This window comes from Rhincodon typus, chromosome 16, assembly GCF_021869965.1.
Source record: "Rhincodon typus isolate 14 chromosome 16, sRhiTyp1.1, whole genome shotgun sequence".
Taxonomy (NCBI): domain Eukaryota; kingdom Metazoa; phylum Chordata; class Chondrichthyes; order Orectolobiformes; family Rhincodontidae; genus Rhincodon; species Rhincodon typus.
This window is the reverse complement of record NC_063347.1, coordinates 49466242-49487924: the sequence shown is the minus strand read 5'-3', so window position 1 is coordinate 49487924 and position 21683 is coordinate 49466242. Positions and strand designations below refer to the sequence as shown.

Genomic DNA, 21683 nt, shown 5'->3' with positions numbered 1-21683 from the left:
ACCATTTCCATGTTGATGGTATATCAGGCTTTCTGCCTTTGCTTTTATGTGTCTCTGTCAGCATCCTTCTCAATTCCTCTTTATCTTTACATTACCCGCAGAGTGTTGGCCCTTGAAACCTCATTCTCTGTAAAATAGATGGTTTTGTAGTGCCTTCAATGAATCAGGACAACAATTTTTAACTTCTAAATGAAGGTGAAAACTACTTGTTTTTGTCATTCACTATGCTCAGTCCTCATTATCTGCTGACTTGCTACATGCAGTTTCAAGTATTCATCAGTGCAGCCCTGCACCCGATTTTATATTTTGCCTCTCTTAATTTGTCCGGTCTAATTGGATGGTACTTCATGGTACATAGAGTTTTATGTAGGAATGATCACCTGCGTTTTTGTCATCTGTGCCTGTTGTGTCTCTGCAACACCCCCCACCCTGACCCTGCCCCTGAAGATGGTGAGGATTGGTGTGCACACTGATTGGTGTATGGGTGTCAAAGGAGGTTTGACTATTAAACTGAAAAAAAATGCCTTAATTAGTCATGAGGCTGCCTTCTCATTGGCTGGTTCTAAACAATTTGTGAAATAATTGTGTTTCAACATTGTTCTGGAAAGATTAAATGAAATGAAACTTTGCGTCCAAGGTTTGTTCTGGGTCCCACACTAGCCGATCGTATTGTAATAGGGATCCACTGTATTGTTGTCTCTGATTCATGACATGAAAGTTATCTATTTCAGGATGCATCTAATAGGTCAGTTCCTTCAAAACACTCGTACTAAGTAACCGCCATAATGCCTTGTGTTCTCAACTGAAAAAGTTTATCAATAGGTGCTGAACCCTTTTTAGATTAAAAGTGCAGTTCTTTAGAATTAGAGAATTGTAGTGGGATTGATGGCAAGTGTCTGATGATTTTGTGAAAAAAAAAGCATATCTATGTTTACTGCATCTGTGCTCAGTGGATTTCAGTGACTGTAAACTACATTACTGTTCCCTGTAAAGTGAATCAGTTAATATAGAAAAATTTCCCTTAAAGCGTATTTTGTTGCAGCCATGTATTTTATTTGTAGAATAAGTTGCTTTACTTACTTAATTACTGAACTCTTAAGGGTTGAAACAGAAATGCTGGAAATATATGTTAGGCTCCCCAATCTAAAAATTTTCATTCTGTCTAGTGACAGCTCTCCTGAAATATAGGCCATTCTGTTGCTTAGATGGGTGGTATATGTTTTTGAGTATATTTGATGTCCAGTGTTTGCAAATTTCCTTTGTTCTCCACTGTTCAAAATAAATAATGTAGACCCCATTGACCCTATTTTACAGTAAATTACAGAGGCTCTGCAGGCTTTGGACAGGACTGCATCTATTCTCTGCCTGGAAATGTTGGGAGCCAAGATGTAAAAGATGTACAGGTAATGCTCAGTTTGGATAATTTATATGTTGATAGATGCTGGCCCATAACTCTTGAAACATTAGGAAGCCATACTGCATCTCACAAAGGAGGTCTTCTGTCTGGCTTTTAGGAATAAGCTGAAAGTTTGTTTTCCATAAAAAAAATTTTGTTGCTTATGATCCAGTTAAGCAATAGTGTCAAAGTCTTTGTATAGTAGTGTGACCCAGTAAATAAAAATGTTTGAGCACGTGACTATCGAGCTTAAACTTACGTACTGATTTGAGATTTGTGCCACTTGTGACTCAAACTCTGTTCATACCTGTCATTCATTTTTGTTCAAAAGTAGCTTTATAACCTTGGTATAGGAAGAAGCTAATGGCATTTGCAAGAAGCAACAATGTTTCTGAGCATTAATGGACATGATTTTGTGTAATTTCCAAGTCCCAGAGCCATCTCTTTGATTTTCCTTTTATGTTAGGATGTGCAAAATTCTAAAAATTCTGATTTTAAACAAAGGTGTCCAAACCTCATTCCACTCTTGGCCTTCCCACCAGAACCATGCATTGTAGCACCATTTTTTTTAATCAAACAGATACTTGAGAGCAACGATGAGGGATTGCTGCATGATTAAGGTGCTGTTTTTCAGTTGTAACTTTAGTCCAAGTGTATCTTTATCTTTTGAAATATCCTGTGATATTGACTGTGCAGAGCGGACTGGAATTTTCTTACTTTCTTGCTCGGTTATTATCCCTCAATTGATACAGCTAGTAGTTTAACTGGTTTTCTTATTTGGTGCATGTGGGTCATGGCAACTGAATTTACCCCATGAGAATATTGCATAATTGTATAATTATGGAATTGACAGCTAATTTGGAATATCTCAAACGTAAAAGGAGCTATATAAATAAATTCAAATATGTTGTAAATATATGGTTGGTCTGCTAGAATAGAATTGAAATTTATTATCACATGTATTTTGCATGTAAAAATGTGGAGAAAACAGCATCTACATCAATGGCAGAAGCTGTACATCATAATTAAAAAGTAAAATTAAGACCAAGTACATCACAGTTCAGTTAACGGCTCTTGGGCTCAGGGAAGATGCAGCTGGGACAAGATCGCCATGCCGGGCTAGTGGATACTCGGCTGGAATCCTCCACCAATAAAGACCGCCATACCGAGCCAAGACCGCCACTCCTGGACAAGACCACCTGCTGGGCCGCTGGAATATCTGGACACTGAAGAAGACCTCCATGCTGGGAGACTGCCACACAAGGAGAGCGCCAAGCTGGGCCAAGACCGTCTTTCTCCTTTTAGGGTCCCGAGCCTAGCTGCAGACATGGAGCCTCGGCTTATCCTGCGAGTCCAGGCCTGGGGTGTCAGCCCAGGACCTGTTCCTCACTCAGTGGGAGACCCCAGGTTAGGGTGGAGCTGTGTCTGGCTCGTCCTGGCGTTGCTGCTGTCAGAGGCTTAAAAGAAAATGAAAAAGATCAAAAGTAAACAGAAGAAAGAGAAAGAAAGCCGATGGGAGAGGCCAAGCCCTGGGCTCAGCCCTCCTACTCTGCTGCTATCTTGAAATGAGTGTAACTGTCAAGTCCCACCTGTTCCAGAGGTTGTAACATCATCACTGACTGGGTTGATTATAAAAATAGGTTGAATAAAAAAATTTTAGGCTCTTATGGTTTGGGGCCCTCTTGTGGTGCAGTGGTATTATCCCTACCCCTGAACCAGCAGGTCTGGTTTTGAGTCCCACCAAGTCCAGAGGTATGTAATAACATATCTGAGCAGGCTGAATTTTTTTTTTATACAGCAGATCCAGGGATGGGTCTGTAGAATGGTCTGCCCCAGGCTGTGACTAGCCTGTGACAAGCCATGAGTAGTGGCTCTATTTTGGTGTTCAACAACAGACAATGTTCCTTTTCAGTCAGGCTTCCAGGGTTATTATAGTAACTTCCAATCTCACAATTTTTTACTGTTCGAGTAAATACACCTGAGTTTGTTTTTCATCATAAATATATCCACTGATCATTGTGAAGCTACATTCCACATTTTTCATGGTTTTAATTCCTTTTAAAAATGGCATGAGCAAAACAAGAGAGTACTCCAACTGTGGTCTGAAGAATACTGGTTTAACATTTGTTCCTTGCTTGACTTTTTTAATATCTCTACATGGAAAAAAAAATCCAGTTTATCCTTTTTACTTAAAAGCAGGTCTGCAAATATTTAACATATCTGCATTCCAATACTAAATGAGATCAATTCGGCTGTTTTTTAAGAGCATTGCTGTTTAACCTAACTTGCAAATCTGATTGGTCTTTCTAAATGTAAATCTTTAAATGTTGATTTAAGTTTGCCACATTACTGTCCACTCTTCCAGCATAATTTTTCTGTTTTGCTATACATGCTAACTTACTGTCATGAAATTTAGATATTGCTTCCCTTATGATCACAACCAGATCATACATTCATATGAGAGTTCCCAACACAGACCATAGCTGATCCCAGCATACTTTTTTCTTTGGCAGGTTTCCCCAGATATGTTGAATTTTATCATTTGTGTTGAATTGTCCAGGTGCAAAGGCAGATTTTTGAACTAACTAGTGAACACAAACCTTCGTACTCTTGTTAAAAGCTCCACTTGATGAGCATTTTTACGAGAAAGTCTTCATGTGTTTCTGGGGTGATGATTTGATTGCACAAGAAAAATCTTGCTGATTGGTTATTCTTTACTGTGCCACAACAATTCTGATTCATTGCATACTTGTATATTGTTTTCAATTTTGAAATGGAGTATTTAATTGTTTGGATCAAGTCAAATAGAAAGGAACATGCTACAACATTAAATGAGCCATACATTTTATTTGAAACCATTATAAGATTCAGTTATTCTCAACAAGAATGTAGCATAATGTAATTCATCACTGAAGCAGCACTTGTAATTGACTTTTCAAAGGTACAAATATACAGATTTATCTTTGTTTCTTGAGCAAAGAACAACGCTTGATCATGTTTATGTTAGAATGATCTATGGAACAGCATATTTTATATCTAATCAAGCATTGAGTCTGTAAAGTATTAGTCAAGTTTTTATACCAGCAAATTGCATTCATAATGTGTGAACTCAGTAAATTCAATACTGAATTATACCTATACTTTGGCTTCATTTAAAAACAAAGATTCCCTAGTATCATGAGATGTCTGTATTGTGCAGAACAGACCATCCCAGATTTAATTTCTGGTTTGCTCTAATTCAACTTACTTTGGCTAACTGAAATGGGATATTATAACTTAGCTCAAAGTAACTTGATTAAAGAAGTGTGAAGCAGCAATGGTTCTTCTTCCTTGTTGCTATCACTGTCCAGTGACTACTGATAGAATGTGTTTTGCATTAGGTAGGGGAGGCAGTGATGTAATGGTACCGGACTGATAATCCAGAAGCCCAAACTAATATTATGGGGAACGTGGATTTAAATCTCACCATGGCAGAAAATGAAATTTAATTGAATGAAATCTGGAATTAAAAGCTAACTTAATTATTGGCCATATAATAATTGATCACTGTTGTAAAAGCACATCTAGTTAATTTAGTTAAATAATGTTTCACGGTACCAGTGTTCTTTGGGAAAGGAAATCTGTCCTCCGTACCTACAAGTGACTCCACATCTATAGCAATGTGATTGACTCTTAAATGGCCTAGCAAGCCATTCCATTGTAAGGCAGCTAGAGATGGACAATAAATGCTATCCTAACCAGTGATGCCCACGTCTGAAGAATTAAAATTAAAAATACAAAGGAAAGGGCCATTTTGCCTATTGGAGGCTGTGTAGTCAAAGAAACTGAAAATGCGCATGAATGAAGATTATTCAACCACATTAGAGATACTTAAAAGCTACTGAATTTCAACCATACAGACAAAGTAGTAGAGTGCAAATCAAAATTAACAGTGGACAGCTGTGGTTGAATTTTAGAATACTGTGTCCAATTCTAGATGCTGAATTCCAATGAAACTCAAATAGTCAAGACCATGCAAACAAAAATCACAAAGATGATTCCGAATGTTTAGGTTTCTATTTTCTGAAGAAAATACAAAGAGTTGGAACCCTAAAAAGAGGCACCTGAGAGGTGACGATCCTTAATGTAAGAAATGTCTGCAGCTGGCACCTCGTAGTGATAAGATCATCTTTAGATAGATATGCTACCACCAGTCCTCCTTGCAAGATTAGTCTACAGGACTTTAAAAGTAGTTAGTGGTGAAGGAGGAGGAGGCATGTACTTGAGTAACCAGAAGTAGTTTATTATGTAATTGTAAGCTAAAGGTTATATTAGTTTAAAACTAGTTAACTACATTAATACTAGATAAGAGACATTGTTATTTCCTAAGATATAGTAACTCGGTCTATGCCATGCAGCTGTAGTTTGTAGAACAAACTAACCGTGAACCTAACCCTCCCTCTACTGACCCCTTCTCCCGCTTCCAACACACCCCCTCCTCCTGGACACCACCCCAAGGCCTCCTACCCTCCCTCGACCTCTTCGTCTCCAACTGCCGTCGAGACATCAATCGCCTCAACCTCTCCACCCCTCTCACCCACTCCAACCTCTCCCCCGCAGAACGTGCAGCCCTCCGCTCCCTCCACTCCAATCCCAACCTCACCATAAAACCCGCGGACAAGGGAGGTGCAGTTGTAGTATGGCGCACTGACCTCTACATCGCCGAGGCCGGACGCCAACTCTCCGACACCTCCTCCTACCGCCCCCTTGATCATGACCCCACCCCAGAGCACCAAACCATCATCTCGCAAACCATCCACAACCTCATCACCTCAGGTGACCTCCCACCCACGGCCTCCAACCTCATCGTTCCCCAACCTCGCACTGCCCGCTTCTATCTCCTTCCCAAAATCCACAAACCTGAATGCCCTGGTCGACCCATTGTCTCCGCCTGCTCCTGCCCCACCGAACTGATCTCCAACTATCTCGACTCCATTTTCTCCCCCTTGGTCCAGGAACTCCCTACCTATGTCCGTGACACCACCCACGCCCTCCACCTCCTCCAGAACTTCCAATTCCCCGGTCCCCAACACCTCATCTTTACCATGGACGTCCAGTCCCTCTACACCTGCATTCCCCATGCAGATGGCCTTAAGGCCCTCCGCTTCTTCCTGTCCCGCAGGCCCGACCAGTCCCCCTCCACTGACACCCTCATCCGCTTAGCCGAACTCGCCCTCACACTCAACAACTTCTCTTTCAATTCCTCCCACTTCCTACAGACAAAGGGGGTAGCCATGGGTACCCGCATGGGCCCAAGCTACGCCTGCCTCTTTGTAGGTTACGTGGAACAATCCCTCTTCCGTACCTACACCGGCCCTAAACCCCACCTCTTCCTCCGTTACATTGATGACTGTATCGGCGCCGCCTCGTGCTCCCACGAGGAACTCGAACAGTTCATACACTTCACTAACACCTTCCACCCCAACCTTAAATTTACCTGGACCATCTCTAACACCTCTCTCCCCTTCCTGGACCTCTCTGTCTCCATATCGGGCAACCACCTCGAAACCGATATTCATTTCAAGCCCACCGACTCCCACAGCTACCTAGAATACTCCTCCTCCCACCCACCTTCCTGCAAAAATGCTATCCCCTATTCCCAATTCCTTCGCCTCCGCCGCATCTGCTCCCAGGATGAGGCATTCCACTCCCGTACATCTCAGTTGTCCTCGTTTTTCAAGGACCGTAACTTCCCCTCCTCGGTGGTCGAGAACGCCCTCAACCGTGTCTCCCACATCTCCCGCACCTCATCCCTCACACCCCGTCCACGCAATAAAAACCAAAAAAGAATCCCCCTCGTCCTCACGTTCCACCCCACCAACCTCCGGATCCAACGCATCATCCTCCGACACTTCCGCCATCTGCAATCCGACCCCACCACCAAAGACATCTTTCCCTCCCCACCCTTATCTGCTTTCCGGAGGGACCACTCTCTCCGTGACTCCCTTGTCCGCTCCACACTCCCCTCCAGCCCCACCACACCCGGCACTTTTCCCTGCAACCGCAGGAAGTGCTACACCTGCCCCCATACCTCCTCCCTCACCCCCATCCCAGGCCCCAAGAAGACTTTCCACATCAAGCAGATGTTCACCTGCACATCTGCCAATGTGGTATACTGCATCCGCTGTACCCGGTGTGGCTTCCTCTACATCGGGGAAACCAAGCGGAGACTCGGGGACCGCTTTGCAGAACACCTACGCTCGGTTCGCAACAAACAACTGCACCTCCCAGTCGCAAACCATTTCAACTCCCCCTCCCATTCCTCAGACGACATGTCCATCCTGGGCCTCCTGCAGTGCCACAACGATGCCACCCGAAGGTTGCAGGAACAGCAACTCATATTCCGCTTGGGAACCCTGCAGCCCAATGGTATCAATGTGGATTTCACAAGTTTCAAAATCTCCCCTCCCCCCACCGCATCCCAAAACCAGTCCAACTCGTCCCTGCCTCCCTAACCTGTTCTTCCTCCCACCTATCCCCTCCTCCCACCTCAAGCCGCACCTCCATCTCCTACCGACCAACCTCATCCCGCCCCCTTGACCTGTCCGTCCTCCCTGGACTGACCTATCCCCTTCCTAACTCCCTACCTACACTCACCTTTCCTGGCCCCATCCCCGCCTCTTCGACCTGTTTGTTTCCTCTCCACCTATCCTCTCCTCTATCCCTCTTCTATCCGCCTCCCACTCTCTCCCTATTTATTTCAAAACCCCCTTCCCCTCCCCCTTTTCTGATGAAGGGTCTAGGCCCGAAACGTCAGCCTCTCTGCTCCTATGATGCTGCTTGGCCTGCTGTGTTCATCCAGCCCTGCACCTTGTTGTCTCAGATTCTCCAGCATCTGCAGTTCCTACTATCTCTAGCTTAAAACTGACTGGCTCCTCCCAGAGATAGACATTTATATACCAGTGGGTGGAGCTACTCTAAATTTTTAGAGTTAACTTTTTCAGACCACTGATTTATGAAACAATCCTTTTCAGAATATATACAATTGTAAACAGTACAGAAAAAATGAATTTTGAAAATAACTTCATGCTAATTGCAGGAGTTTGAGAGCTGGAGCATATCATGCCAAGTTTCAGTATCCTTCAGCTCGTGTTTGCCCACAAAATTGGTGCAAGCCTTGCTGATAGTGTAACAGCAAGGCGAATGTGACATATGGAACTTGGCAAACATCAGGCCATCTTGCCAAACAATGAATCATCTTTACTCAGTTAGCTTAAAGTGAAAATTGCCATAATCCCAAAGGACCAGAGGCTGCTGTCTCATTTTAGAAAGGGTCACCACTCTGAGGGAAGATGATGAAAAAGCGAGGACTTCAAGGGATCTCAGCCAGAACAGGAACTGAACCCGTGACTTTAGTATCACTCTGCATCACAAATCAGTGAGCTAAAGTATTGACAAATAAAAAGGAAGGGCAGAGAAGAGTGTTGCATTAGAGTACTGAATTACATGTCATTAGATACAAAAAGTGAAATGGTGGTGGGGGGGGGAAGAAAAAGAATGGATCAATAGAGACAAAATAGGTAAAATTAGGGAGAATTGCAGGAAATTCTGTCAGTATGTTAAGAGGAAGAGGATATGAGTAGGGCCTATTCAAGACCAATGGGGCAATCTGTGCATGCCGCCAGTGGGCATTAGTGTGGCATTAAACAAGTTCTTCACTTCTATTTTCCATTGGGAGAAAGAAGATGTAGATGCAGAATTTGGGGACAGGGAATGTGAGTTTCTTCAGTCTATTGACTTTGGGAGTGAGGGGGTATTAGAGGTTTTGGCGGGCTTAACAGTGGTTAAATCGGTAGGTCTGAATTGAGTTGTACCCCAAGCTGCTGTTAGGGGTGAGGGGACAAAATTACAAGAGCTCTCTCTCAAAATTTTTCCTGTCTGGCCCAAGGGAAGGTGCCAGAGTACTAGATGATAGCTAAGGTTAGTAGGGATTTTATCGGTTGTGACATAAATCATAAGAGCAGGAAGATTATGTTGGAGCTGTATAAAACTTTGGGTAGGCCACAGCTGGACTACGGTATACAGTTCTGGCCATGGCGTCATGGGGAGGATGTGATTGCATTGGAGGGGCCCAGAGGAGATTCACCAGGATGTTGCCTAGTTTGGAGTGCTCTAGCTACGAAGAGAGGCTGCCGAGGCTTGTGTTGTTTAAGAGCAGAGGAGGATGAAGCACGACCTGACTAAGGGGTACAAGATAATGAGGGACTCTATAATGTTGTCTTGACCGTTGTTGTGAGGAGTCGGGGGTGGTGGTCACAGCTTCCCTTGTTTGCTTTAATCCCTTCTGTGAGCCAGAGCAATTTCTTTTATTTTTCCTTTTTATCAAATAGCTATCATACTTCAGTTAAATTTAATTAACAAGATCTAAAATGAAGGAGAGCTAACTCTAAAGCTTTCTTGAAAGTGAGTGGTGTTTTCTACTACCTTGTAAAAATGAATAAAAGGTGACGACAAACACACAAATGAGCTTCCAAAGACTGGGGTTGGGTGGGAGCAGTGCCTGATCCAAACAGGAGGATAAAGGAAAATGTAGTTACAGTTTTGGAGAACTTTGGTTATGAGAATGCAGAGGCAATGTTAGTTGTCCTTTTTTTAACTTTGAAAAGTTCACATCATGAATTCTCAGTGAGGGATACCCTTGTCATTATTATAAGGGCAGTAACATTCATTGCGTAAGAAGGTTCTAGTTTGCATTCTTTCTGCACCTTTTGCCCAGAATTTTAAATCTATGCCTGCTAGTCCTTTGTAGTATTAGCTAATAAGATCTGCTTTTCTTTGATTATCTTAACCAATTTTGTGCAGACATAGCTTTAGCACTTGAAATCTTTGCCCAGCAACAGAGTAATTTTATTTTAAATGGCCAATACATTTAGTTCACTTCCAAATGTAAATGGTACAAAAATATTTCTCATTTCAAGAGAAAATGTACAAAACTCAAAGACATTGAGATGCTGAAATAATCTATAAAAGCAAACGTGTGAACTCTTAGAGTAGTATTGAGCCTTGTCCTGCAATCGATCTGCTTTTTCTCAGCAGTCTAGGGACGCTAGTCGTGGATATTGTTCTATTGCCGTGCAAGATTCCTGCTGTCTTTGATGTGCACTATTCCTGCTGTTGGAGCATAAAGTAAATGCAGGTCAAATAGTTTGTGACAGTTTTATACTTTTTAATGTAATCAATAGTTAAATATTTGCTTTCCTTTTCAGTTTTCAGCAGAACAGGTGCTGAAAGAAAGATTTCCTGATACTTCGAAAGCCTTTGTAATTGGTGGTTCACATGGAGGTTTTCTTGCGAGCCACCTGGTTGGACAATACCCTGAATTTTACAAGGCTGGTGTGATAAGAAACCCAGTCACTAACATCGCTTCTATGCTAGGAACAACAGATATCCCAGACTGGTGAGTACTAATCTCAAGAGGGGAGGGAAACTGTCTATTTTGCATTAGTGCATTTTTGTTTAAAGCTCATTTTGTTTGTTTAAAACCATTTGAAGAAGAAATGTTTAATTATTTGGACAGAATTATAAATCTAATTTGAAACATTATAAACTAAAATTTGATAGTTCCCAAACTTGCATTGGCTTAACAGCATTGCTTGTGCTATGCAGTTTTCTTCCATATTCAAGTCTTTTAAGTTTTTTTTTGTCTTAATTTATCTGAACTAAAATGAAAGAAAAGTAAACCACTTTAGAAGCAAAGCAACAATTTACATGGCTGGCACCCTGCCTAAGGCAGACAGAGATGTGTATTGCTTTGATGTGGTCTCCTAGTCATTGGGATATATGTATTTGGTATCATGCTGGCATTGAAATTCATATATCATGTTACTGACTTGTGTGGTAAGCAAAATGTCTTTTTGGTTTGATGGCAGCATCCTATTAATGGAGTATGCCATGTTTTCACTGCAGAATAGCAGTGGGAGGTTTCTACCTTTACCTGTTGTGCAAATGCTTTGTGTCACTATCTCTTGCAATCTGATAGTCTAAGGTAGACTTGGACCCTTCCATGGGTGCCAACCATGCTCAACCAGCTCATGATTTACATGAGGTGATGGCCCAGCTAGACTACTAATCCAGAAATTCAGCTAAAGTTCTGGGGACATGGCAGATGGTCGAATCTGAATTCATTAAAAAATATCTGGAATTAAAAATGATGACCATGAAAGTATTGCCACTCTCAACTGGTCTGGCCTACATGTAACTCCAGACCCAGTTGACTCTCAAATGGCTGAGCACGCCACTCACTTCCTCTGGCATTGAACTAGACACCAGAAATGGTAGTGGCAGAAACAGCCCTGTCGACCCTGTAAAGATCTCCTCACCAACATCTGGGGTTAGTGCCAAAATTGGGAGAAATAACTCACAGGTTAGTCGAGAATGACATTGTTCATGAGTATGTCTATGTCCCAAACACCACCATCATGACTCCTGGATATGTCCTGTCCTGTCGGCAGGACCAACGCAGTGGTATATAGTTGGAAGCGAGTTGCTCTGAGAGTCCTCAACATTGGACCCCATGAAATCTCATGGGTAAACAGAGGCAAGGAGGCCACCGGCTGGTTACCACATACAGTCCTCCCTCCACTGATGAATCGGTACTCCTCCATTTTTGAACAACTCTTGGAGGAAGCAGTAGGGTGGCGAGGATGCAAAATATACACAGGATGGGAATTTCAAAGCCCACCACCACAAGTGGTGCAGCAGTACTACTGATCGAGCTTGTTGGGTCCTAAAGGACACAGCTGATAGTCTGGGTCTGCAACAGGTGGTGAAGAAAATAACAAGAGAGAAAAACATACTTAACGTCATCCTTAACAACTTGTTGGCTGCAGATGCATTTATTCATGACCGCATCTTCACCTTGAGAGTACTGACGGAGCTAAGCAATCTCCACTGTTGGATCAGATCTAAGCTCTGCAATCCTGCCACATCTAGTTGTGAATTGTAGTGGACAATTAAACAACTCACTGGAGGTAGAGTCAGTTGATGAAATCATTTAATAGTTGTTAATATATCTACGTGTCACCCACAGCCCAATCAATTAGCGCATTTTTCTCATGATTGTATTTATTGTTGCTTCCTTTTGTAAGTTGTTTTTAGTCATATTTGAGCCTTGACAGGTGCAAGATAAAATGCTTTGACTTCATGTTTCTTATTAGCAGTGTTTGCATCCTGTATTACCAAGCAGTTACAGATAAACAAGGTGATCTGCAATAGTGTTTTATTGGGGACTTCAGATCAAGTGTAATTTTTGGATGAAGTGAGGTGAGACAATGTGGGTTAATTAAATCTGGCCATAGCAATGTATTTCAGTCCACAGTTTCAAGAGACCAATTCTCTTAGTTAAAGCTGTTTAATTATAAATCATTTAAAGCAAATTAAAATATAAGACTATATATTCAGCACACAAAACAATAGTATAAAAATACCACCAGTTATGAAGTTCATTAGAACATAAGAACATAAGAACTAGGAGCAGGAGTAGGCCGTCTGGCCCTTCGAGCCTGCTCCGCCATTCAATAAGATCATGGCTGATCTCTTCGTGGACTCGGATCCATTTACCCGTGTTCTCACTGTAACCCTTAATTCCTTTATTGTTCAAAAAAAATCTACCTTTTCTTTAAAAACGTTTACTGAAGTAGCGTCAACTACTTCACTGGGCAAGGAATTCCATAGATTAACAACCCTCTGGGTGAAGAAATTCCTTCTCAATTCAGTCCTAAATCTGCTCCCTCTAATCTTGAGGCTATGCCCTCTTGTCCCAGCTTCACCTGCCAGTGGAAACATCCTCTCTACTTCTGTCTTATCTATTCCCTTCATAATTTTATATGTTTCTATAAGATCCCCCCTCAATCTTCTGAATTCCAACGAATATAATCCCAATCTAGTCAGTCTCTCTTAGGAGCAAAACTGAACAGTTAAAGGGAGTTAATGCACCTCTCTTTTTGTCACTATATCCAAGTAGAAAAGTATGTCAGACAAGAAGACCTGTTTGAAGTCTGCTTCTATGTGTAATGCAATCTTAGAATTAATCAAAGTGGATTAAGCGACACAAGTAATACTAAATTGTGTTCTGTCAGCAAATGGTGCTATCAGGAGTTAGGAGCAGAATTGCCAGTGTGCATGAGTGAGGTCTGATGAGTAGTTCAGAAATGTTCTGAATATCTTTGTTGCTGTCCCATTTCTGATTTCTAATTCATTGTGGACTTTGAACTTTTGAAGCCAATGGGGTTACTGTTGCTCAACAAAGTCCTCACTGGGTATGTGATTGGACTGATCACTGGATCATTCAATTCATGGAAAACAACACATCTGTTACTTTGTAGAGTACAAAAAGTTTGTTGATTTTTGGATTAATTAGTGTCATAAATTCTAGATTGGAATTGAATCTCAATGAGTTCACTTGGAGAAGGTTCCTGAGCTGGTGAGCTTTAACCTTATATTCTAAGAAAATGCTGAAAACCTGTGCATGCACACATGTTCCATCTGGAGGTAACATTGGCTATAGACAGAGCCAAATAATATAGCTGAATGGGAACTCCGCGCAGAAAAAAATTGTAAAAATGTCATTTTAAATTTGGCCTCTGAATTATGAGGAAATAATTGTAAAACGTTGGCGCACCATTACAGCTCCTGAGGTTTGTACTATCACTTTTATTAGGTGTATGGTGGAAGCTGGATTTGAGTACACAGCTGGTCAGCTTCCGACTCCTGCTTTGTTGGAAGCAATGTTGATTAAATCACCAATCATACACACTTCTCAAGTAAGCAATTTGCAAATGTTTCTCTTTTATCCTGTTTGGTTCATGTGATTGCATTTCCATATATTTATAAATTGCTGATAAAAACCATTGATGTTTTGGGGCTCATATCCGTATGCAGACTTTTTGGTTCGATGAAATGAACACTTTTTCACTTTTGATGAGTGTTCAAGCACTATCAGGTCAGCACAAGTAGACTGAAAGTCAAGTTCTTTACTCATTTGAATAATGTCTTTACTGCAGTAATGTGGCTCATTTTTTTCCCTTGTATTTGGCACTCTGTACAAGCTGAATGCATGTCCAAGTTGTGGGCAGTTTTGTATTTATGGACCTTGGTTGGTAGGAAATATGGGTTAATTTTATAAAATTAAGGATCACAACAGCCCATCAATCTGTGCTGATCTCAAAACCACTTGACAAAGGTGAGAAACTAACTTCTACTTCTCCTCTTCTACCTTTCTTATTATTTTTAACAATGACCTCTAAATAATAAATTCTTAATATAACATTCAGTCTTTGTCCATTGCTCTTTGAAAAAATTCTTATTTGGCCTTGTTAAAACATGCTTTAGTCATATTTTTTAATCTCTTCAAAGTCCTTGCGCTCATAGATTTGTTTCAGTAATAATTGTACTTATTTCTACATAGTTGATACTCGCTCCTTTAGTACTCCGTAACAATGTATGTTGATCACTTTTGTTACTGGGCTGAATATTGCTACTGATTCTTCTGTTTAAAGAACTGAAGAGACAGTTCATTTCTGTACACAGATGAGCAATATTCTATGTACCTAATACACACACACTATCAGTTGGTTGTGAAGGATCAAATGATTATTTTACCAAAAGTTGCAAGTGGCGTATATATTTTATGCAGTGTGTGTCGTAGGCTCCCTGAAAGATGTGTGTTTTTGTTATGTTGATGACTTAGATTGCCATTATCAGCAGTTGAGGAGTGAGGTAGACTGTATCTTTTTTAGTTGTTTCCTTTTTTTCTATTCTGGATGACAAATTAATCTGCGCTTCCTGCAGGTAAAATCTCCAATGTTGATCATGTTAGGCGAGAAAGACAAACGAGTTCCTCCCACTCAAGGCCTCGAGTTTTATCGAGCATTGAAAAGCAGAGGTGTTTCTGTAAGGTACGTTTAAAATTAAAAATAATAGAATTAGTGTCATCTTGTTATTTTGAGAGCCTAGTTACAGATGCTAGGATAACATGATAGACCAGGTTTTGCAGATTTGGTGTGTTGCTAACAGTTGTAGCCCCAACGTTGATCCCTGTGGCATACACACATTATAGGTTGTCAACCTGAAAATGAGTCCTTAGTCGAACTCCTAGTTAGTTCTATTAGTTAGGCAATCCTCTGTTCATGCAAATATACTGCCTTCAACACCAGGGCTCTTGCCTTTATTAAATAACCTAATCTGTGGTATCTTATTAAACACCTCTGGAAATCCAAATATATTACATCTATTAGTTCCCCTTTTTATATATTTGTGATCCTTAATTCTTCAAAGAAATCTGCTAAACTTATCAGGCGTGATTGCCCCTGCATAAAACCATACTGACTCTGCCTGATTATAGTATGCCATGCTATTACATACTTCTAATAAATTCTAATATTTTCCCAATAACAGATAGTAGGCGTACAGTTATCTTTTTTGTATCCTTCCCTTTATAAGTAAAGGTGTTGCGTTGGCATTTTTGTTCAAACCTTTTGGACTTTTCCAGAATCCAGGGATTCTTGGAAAATTGCTATCAGTGCATCCACCACCTCTGTGACTGCTTAATTTCATACCCTGGAACACATCCCATTAGGTCCAGGAAACTTATCAGCTTTTAAACCCATTGGTTTCTCAGGTGATATCCATTTCCTCTCTCCCTTTTGACCCTGAATTATTTGGAATTTTTGCCATGTTATTAGTCTTTTCTGCTGTGAAGAATTAGGCAAAGTATTTGTTCAACTCCTGCCATTTTCTGGTTCCCTATTATCATTTCCCAGACTCCTCCTCCTAAGAGGCCTTTGTTCACTTTGGTCTTTCTATTCCTTTTCTCATACATTTAAAAAAAGCTGTCAATCTCCATCTTGAGAACTTTCAAATTTACTCTCAAATTTTATCAAATCTCTCTTGTTTTAATTTTTGGTCATCTTCTGTTGGTTTTTAAAACTTTGCCACTCCTCTGACTTACCACGAATCTTTGCCACATTGTTTTTTTTTTCTTTTGATTTGACACTCTGTTTAACTTTCCTGGTTAACTATGGTTAGCTTATCCTCTTTCGAGAATCCGCTTTTCTATCTGGGATGTACTTTGTTTTGGGTCATGATCTATTTTCTTAAACATCTGTCATCACTCCTCAACTAACTTAGCTACTCAATTCCTTTCTCAATCTACTCCAGCCAACTGTGCCCTCCGTTCTTTTGAATTACCCTTATTTATGCTGAGCACAATTGTTCTCGACCCAATTTCTCACTGTCAAACTGAATGCGAAATTCTGTCATTTAACGGTCACTCAAGGATATTTTGCTGTGAGATCATTTGTTAAACTTGCCTTATTACTCATTCCCAGATCCAAAATAGTACAATCCTTATTCGGATCCACAACATGTTCTAAGAAACTGTCCTGAGTGCATTGTGACTTCTTTCTTTCTTCTGGCTACCTCTGCAAATTTGAATTTCTCAATATAAATGAAGATTAAAGTCACCCATGATTAAAATGCTGCTTTCTTTTTATATGTCCTATTTATCTCCTGAGTTATTCTCTGTCCTATAGTATAGCTACTGTTAGAGGCCTATTGATGCCTGTAGACTATTCCCAACAGTGTTGTCATCTCCTTATTTCTCACTCCGACCCAGTTGAATTCTGCATCTGCCAATCAGAGATTATCTTTTGTCGTTGTATTTATTCCATCCTGTACTAACAAAGCTAGTCTACCATCCTTTCCTTCCTTCCAGGCCTTTTGAGAAGTCACATACCCCTGAATATTTAGTTCCCAGCTTTGATCCACCGGTAACCATGTCTCCATAATAGCTATAAGACCCCAGACCCCATTAACCTTTTGTTTTCTGTTAAGTTATTTATTTTGTTCCGGATACTATGTGCATTCAAGTAAAAAGACCATTAATTTTGGCTTTTTACTATTTTTTTTTCCCCTTTTTGGCCCGATTTGCTTTCTTAATACCCTGTCCCTTACCTATCCACTTTGGGTATCATCATTGGAATAGTTGCCTGAAATGCTGCCATGTAATTTTGTGTTGTGAACTTACAATTTACCCTGTCCAAACCCCTTCCTTCCCCACACCCGACCCAAATTTGTTTAAAGCTTTCCCTATAGCCCTGGTTACTCAATTTGCCATGTTGAGCTATGATTCATTTTACTGTCAGACTAGAAAATGACATTGTCTCTATGTTGATACTAAACTACAGAATGGGTATAGCACAGAAGGAGGTCATTCTAGTGTCTCTTTCTGTCCTTCTCTTGGCTCTGCACATTCCTCATTTTCAGAAATTAATCTAATTACCTCTTAAATGCCTTGATTGAAACTACCTCCACCGCACACTCAAACAATATATTCCAATTCCCAACCACTCACTACGTAAAAAGGCTTTTTCTTCTCTCTCTATTGCTCTTTTGCTGTTCCCCTTAAATCTGCATGCTCTGGTTCTCCATCCTTATGCTAATGGTAACAGCTATTCCCCACTTACTGTAAACACGAAATGAGGTGGGGGTCAGTCCCTCACATCTGTATTGTCATTAAATAAGGTCATGATTGATCAGATTACTCCACCAATCTGCTCACACACAATAACTTATCACCTCCCTTACTTATCGAGGATTGCTCTATCTTTGCCTGAAGAGTTCTTGGTCATTAATATGCATCAAAAAAGCAAATGTTCTATCCTGCACCCCTGGGGAATTCCACTACTATAAACCTTTTTCCAGTATGAAAAATAGTAACTTAGCCTACTCTCTATTTCTTGTTATTCAGCCAATTCCTTATGCATATTGTTATTATCCATTTTATTCTACGAGTTGAAACCTTCCTCACAAGTCTGTTATGCCACACTTTATCAACTTTTGGAATTCCATGAACATCACATCGACTGCATTTACCTCACTAACCCTCTGTCTCTCTTCAAAATAACTCTAGCAGGTTAGTTAAAGAAGCTTGACACCATCCGGGACTAAACAGCCCACTTGATTGGCAGTACATCCACAAACATCCACTCCCTCCACTATTGATGCTCAGTAGCAGTAGTGTGTACTGTCTACAAGATGCAGTGCAGTAATTCACCAAAGATCCTCAGACAGCACCTTCCAAGCCCATGACCACTTCCATTTAAAAGAACAAGGGCAGCAGATACACGGGAATACCACCACCTCCACGTTCCCCTCCGGGTTACTCACCATCCTGACTTGGAAATATATTGCCATTCCTTCACTGTTGCTGGGTCAAAATCCTGGAATTCCCTCCCTAATGGCATTGAGTCAACCCGCAGCAGGTGGACTGCAGCGGTTAAAGAAGGCAGTTCACCACCATATTCTCAACGATAACTAGGGATGGGGATGGGCAATGAATGCTGACTAGCCAGTGGCGCCCACATCCCGTAAATGAATTTTTAAAAAAGCAATTTTCCTAAAAGGAACACCCGCAAGCTTTCCTCCATTAAGCCATATTTGTTGAAGCTTACATTATCATTTCTGGAAATTTCTGCACCATTTGAGATTAAATTTTTTTTTAAACATTTGTTTCATGGGATGTAGGCACCATTGGCAAGGCCAGCATTTGTTGCTCATTTCTCATGGCGCTTGCTTGCTCTAAGCCATTTCAGAGGCTAGTTAAGAGTCAACCACATTACTGTGCATCTGAAATCACATGTAGTCCACACCAAGTAAAGAACATTGGTGAACCAAATGTGTTTGATCATAATTGTCATGATCACCATCTAGAGACCAGCTTTATATTCCTGATTTTATTAATTAAATTTAAATCTACCAGCTGCTGTACTCAGATTTGAACTCATGGACCTCTGTATTACCACATCCCTGTAATTGACTTGCATTGGTTAGTGCACTTGCCTTTACGTCCTTTTTGTTGAATATAAGTAGCATTTGCATTTCTTCAGTTCTCTGCTACCACCCCTGAGTCTCCGGAAGACTGAAAAATTATAGTAAGTGCCTCTAAAATGTCTACTCTTGCTTCTCTCGGTATCTTTGCCATTTCTCATCTGGTTCTGGTATCTTTTAAACTTTAAATTCCAAAAAACTAATATTTCTCCTTTTCTCAATTTAAATCACTACTAATGTTTGAATTGCCTCCTGTTTCACTGTAACATTCATTGCATTCTGTACCTTGATAAAGCTGGATGTAATGTTTTCATTTTAATTCATGCATAAATCTCATTTTTCATTCCAAATTGGCGTCACTCCTCACTTTAACCACTGTTTTATGTTTTATATGGCTAGAGAAGATTTAGGGATTCTCTTTTATGTTAGCTGCTAATCTCTTCATACTGTATCTTTTATATTACTTAGTTGCATTTTTGTCTCCTCTCCACAGTTTGTATATTCAGCCTGATTCCTGGTTGTTTGGCCAGCTGACTTCTGTCTTTTGTTTGACCTACCTTTTATTTTTTGAATGAATTGGCAAAAGAGTTCAACTGTTTTATTTAGATATTTAAAAAATGATATTTTACTCTTCCAGATTATTATGGTACCCTGATAATAACCACTCGCTGTCTAAAGTAGATGCTGAGGCTGACGGATTCATGAATATCGCGCTCTGGTTCGTGAAACACCTCTAATGCTGATTATTTTCGGAGGCAGTCATTGTGTCATGGTGCAAAATCAATTACTGGAAATGTCATTAAGATTGTGATACATGGCAGCAATCAACCATCAGTGAGATCCAAATCCCAGGTGGTTACATCAAGCACTGCAGGAACATGTTTTTTACATTTCACTGCAGCTCTTTTTGGCCACAGTATTTTGATTTTATAAGTTCAGGCTAGCCAGAATTTCAGCAATGAATCAGCATCACCTTTGTTGAGAGGAAGGATTTTCCAGTGGGTCATTCAGTTCAGCTATGCCAGTCTTCAGAATACTTTACTAATAATAAATAATTTATTTCCTGGTTATTTTGTAGAATTAATTTATGATGCTACATTGCAATTTAAATTTTGCCATATAATTTTGGATAACTATTCAATTTGTCATTTTAGTGATAGTAACTCAACTCTGTGAAGAACTTTAACAGTGAAAAGAAGGATCCAAATTCTTTTTTTTTCAGGAGATCAATACAATTGTTAAAAAATAAAGAAACATAAGTATCTGGCAATTCTGTCTTAGGGTTCTAATTCTATCCATGTTCATCCTGTGCTCTTACAAGTTGTGGATTCAAATCCTGAGATCTTGTTTACTTATTGTGTCCTGTTTATGTCAGGCTACAAATAGCATTCTGATGAAACCATTCAGACATCACTATTTCTTCAAAACTTTGCTACTTCATTGCTTGCTGTTTAGCAGTAAAAACATAATGTGCCTGAGGTATGCAGCACCTTCAAAACTGAACTAGAGAGAAAATTTGATCTATCTGTACATGTATACATTGGTGCATGAAAAATGATTTTTTGATTTGCATTGTAAACCAAAATCTGCTTAAAAGTTTCTATAACCGTATGAATGATAGTCTTCATTATGACGACAATAGTTTAATCTCTAGATTCTGATACCACTTAAACTCTGCTTTTAGTTCTTAAATTATCACTTCAGCTTCCAAATTGAAATATCGCCACATAATTCAGCCCAGCAATCCATCATTCTCTAACTGTTCCGTGAATGATGTGACTGACCACTGACCTGAGTACTACTCTTGTCAGGTGAAGTATTAATCAGATTCATAAGCCTTAACTGGACAGAAGCATAACCTGTTTATGACTCTCAAAGCTTCTGTGCCCAAACAATATGCAGATTTTCATATGGTGCAGAAGTGTGCCTTGGTAACTTTTACAAATGTTAAAATCAGGATTACATAGATATATCTTGTAAATGCTGTCAATAAATCTTAAGTTTTTACACACTGTCCATTACTGACTGTTCATTTCTGTGTCATAAAGTTGACTATGATACAAAGAATTATCCTGATGTTATTGGAATTAACCATTGAAATGACTAAATGACACACATTCCAAGGTTTTAATCATTACATGTTTGGGGAAGGAGAATCTATGCAAATAACGGAACATTAATATGAAGCAAAAGCCATAGCAATGTAAGTGAAAAGGGGTCTTTCTTTTTCTGCACTTTTAGTGACAGCTGCTAGAATCTTTGCTTGCACTTGAACATAGTCTAGTTTTAGGAAAGAGATAGCAGGACCTGCAGATGCTGGAGAATCTGAGATAACAAGGTGTAGAGCTGGATGAACACAGCAGGCCAAGCAGCATCAGAGGAGCAGGAAGGCTGACGTTTCGGGCCTAGACCCTTCTTCTAC

The 21683-nt window shown here is 40.3% G+C and overlaps 1 protein-coding gene across 5 annotated transcripts in view; it reads left to right on the top strand.

The window, feature by feature from the left end:
• apeh (acylaminoacyl-peptide hydrolase) overlaps nt 1-21683 on the top strand; it is a 149292-nt gene that overhangs the window by 48601 nt on the left and 79008 nt on the right. For 3 of the 5 annotated variants that reach the window (XM_020530955.2, XM_048606206.1, XM_048606204.1), the window contains exons 18-22: nt 1315-1403; nt 10642-10832; nt 14094-14196; nt 15224-15330; nt 19899-21277. In XM_020530955.2, coding sequence (XP_020386544.1) covers nt 1315-1403; nt 10642-10832; nt 14094-14196; nt 15224-15330; nt 19899-19998 — 590 coding nt within the window. In that variant the 3' untranslated portion in view covers nt 19999-21277. Of the gene's footprint in view, nt 1-1314; nt 1404-10641; nt 10833-14093; nt 14197-15223; nt 15331-19898; nt 21278-21683 lie in introns of those variants that run through there. The other 2 variants (XM_048606205.1, XM_048606207.1) reach the window with 1 other exon arrangement.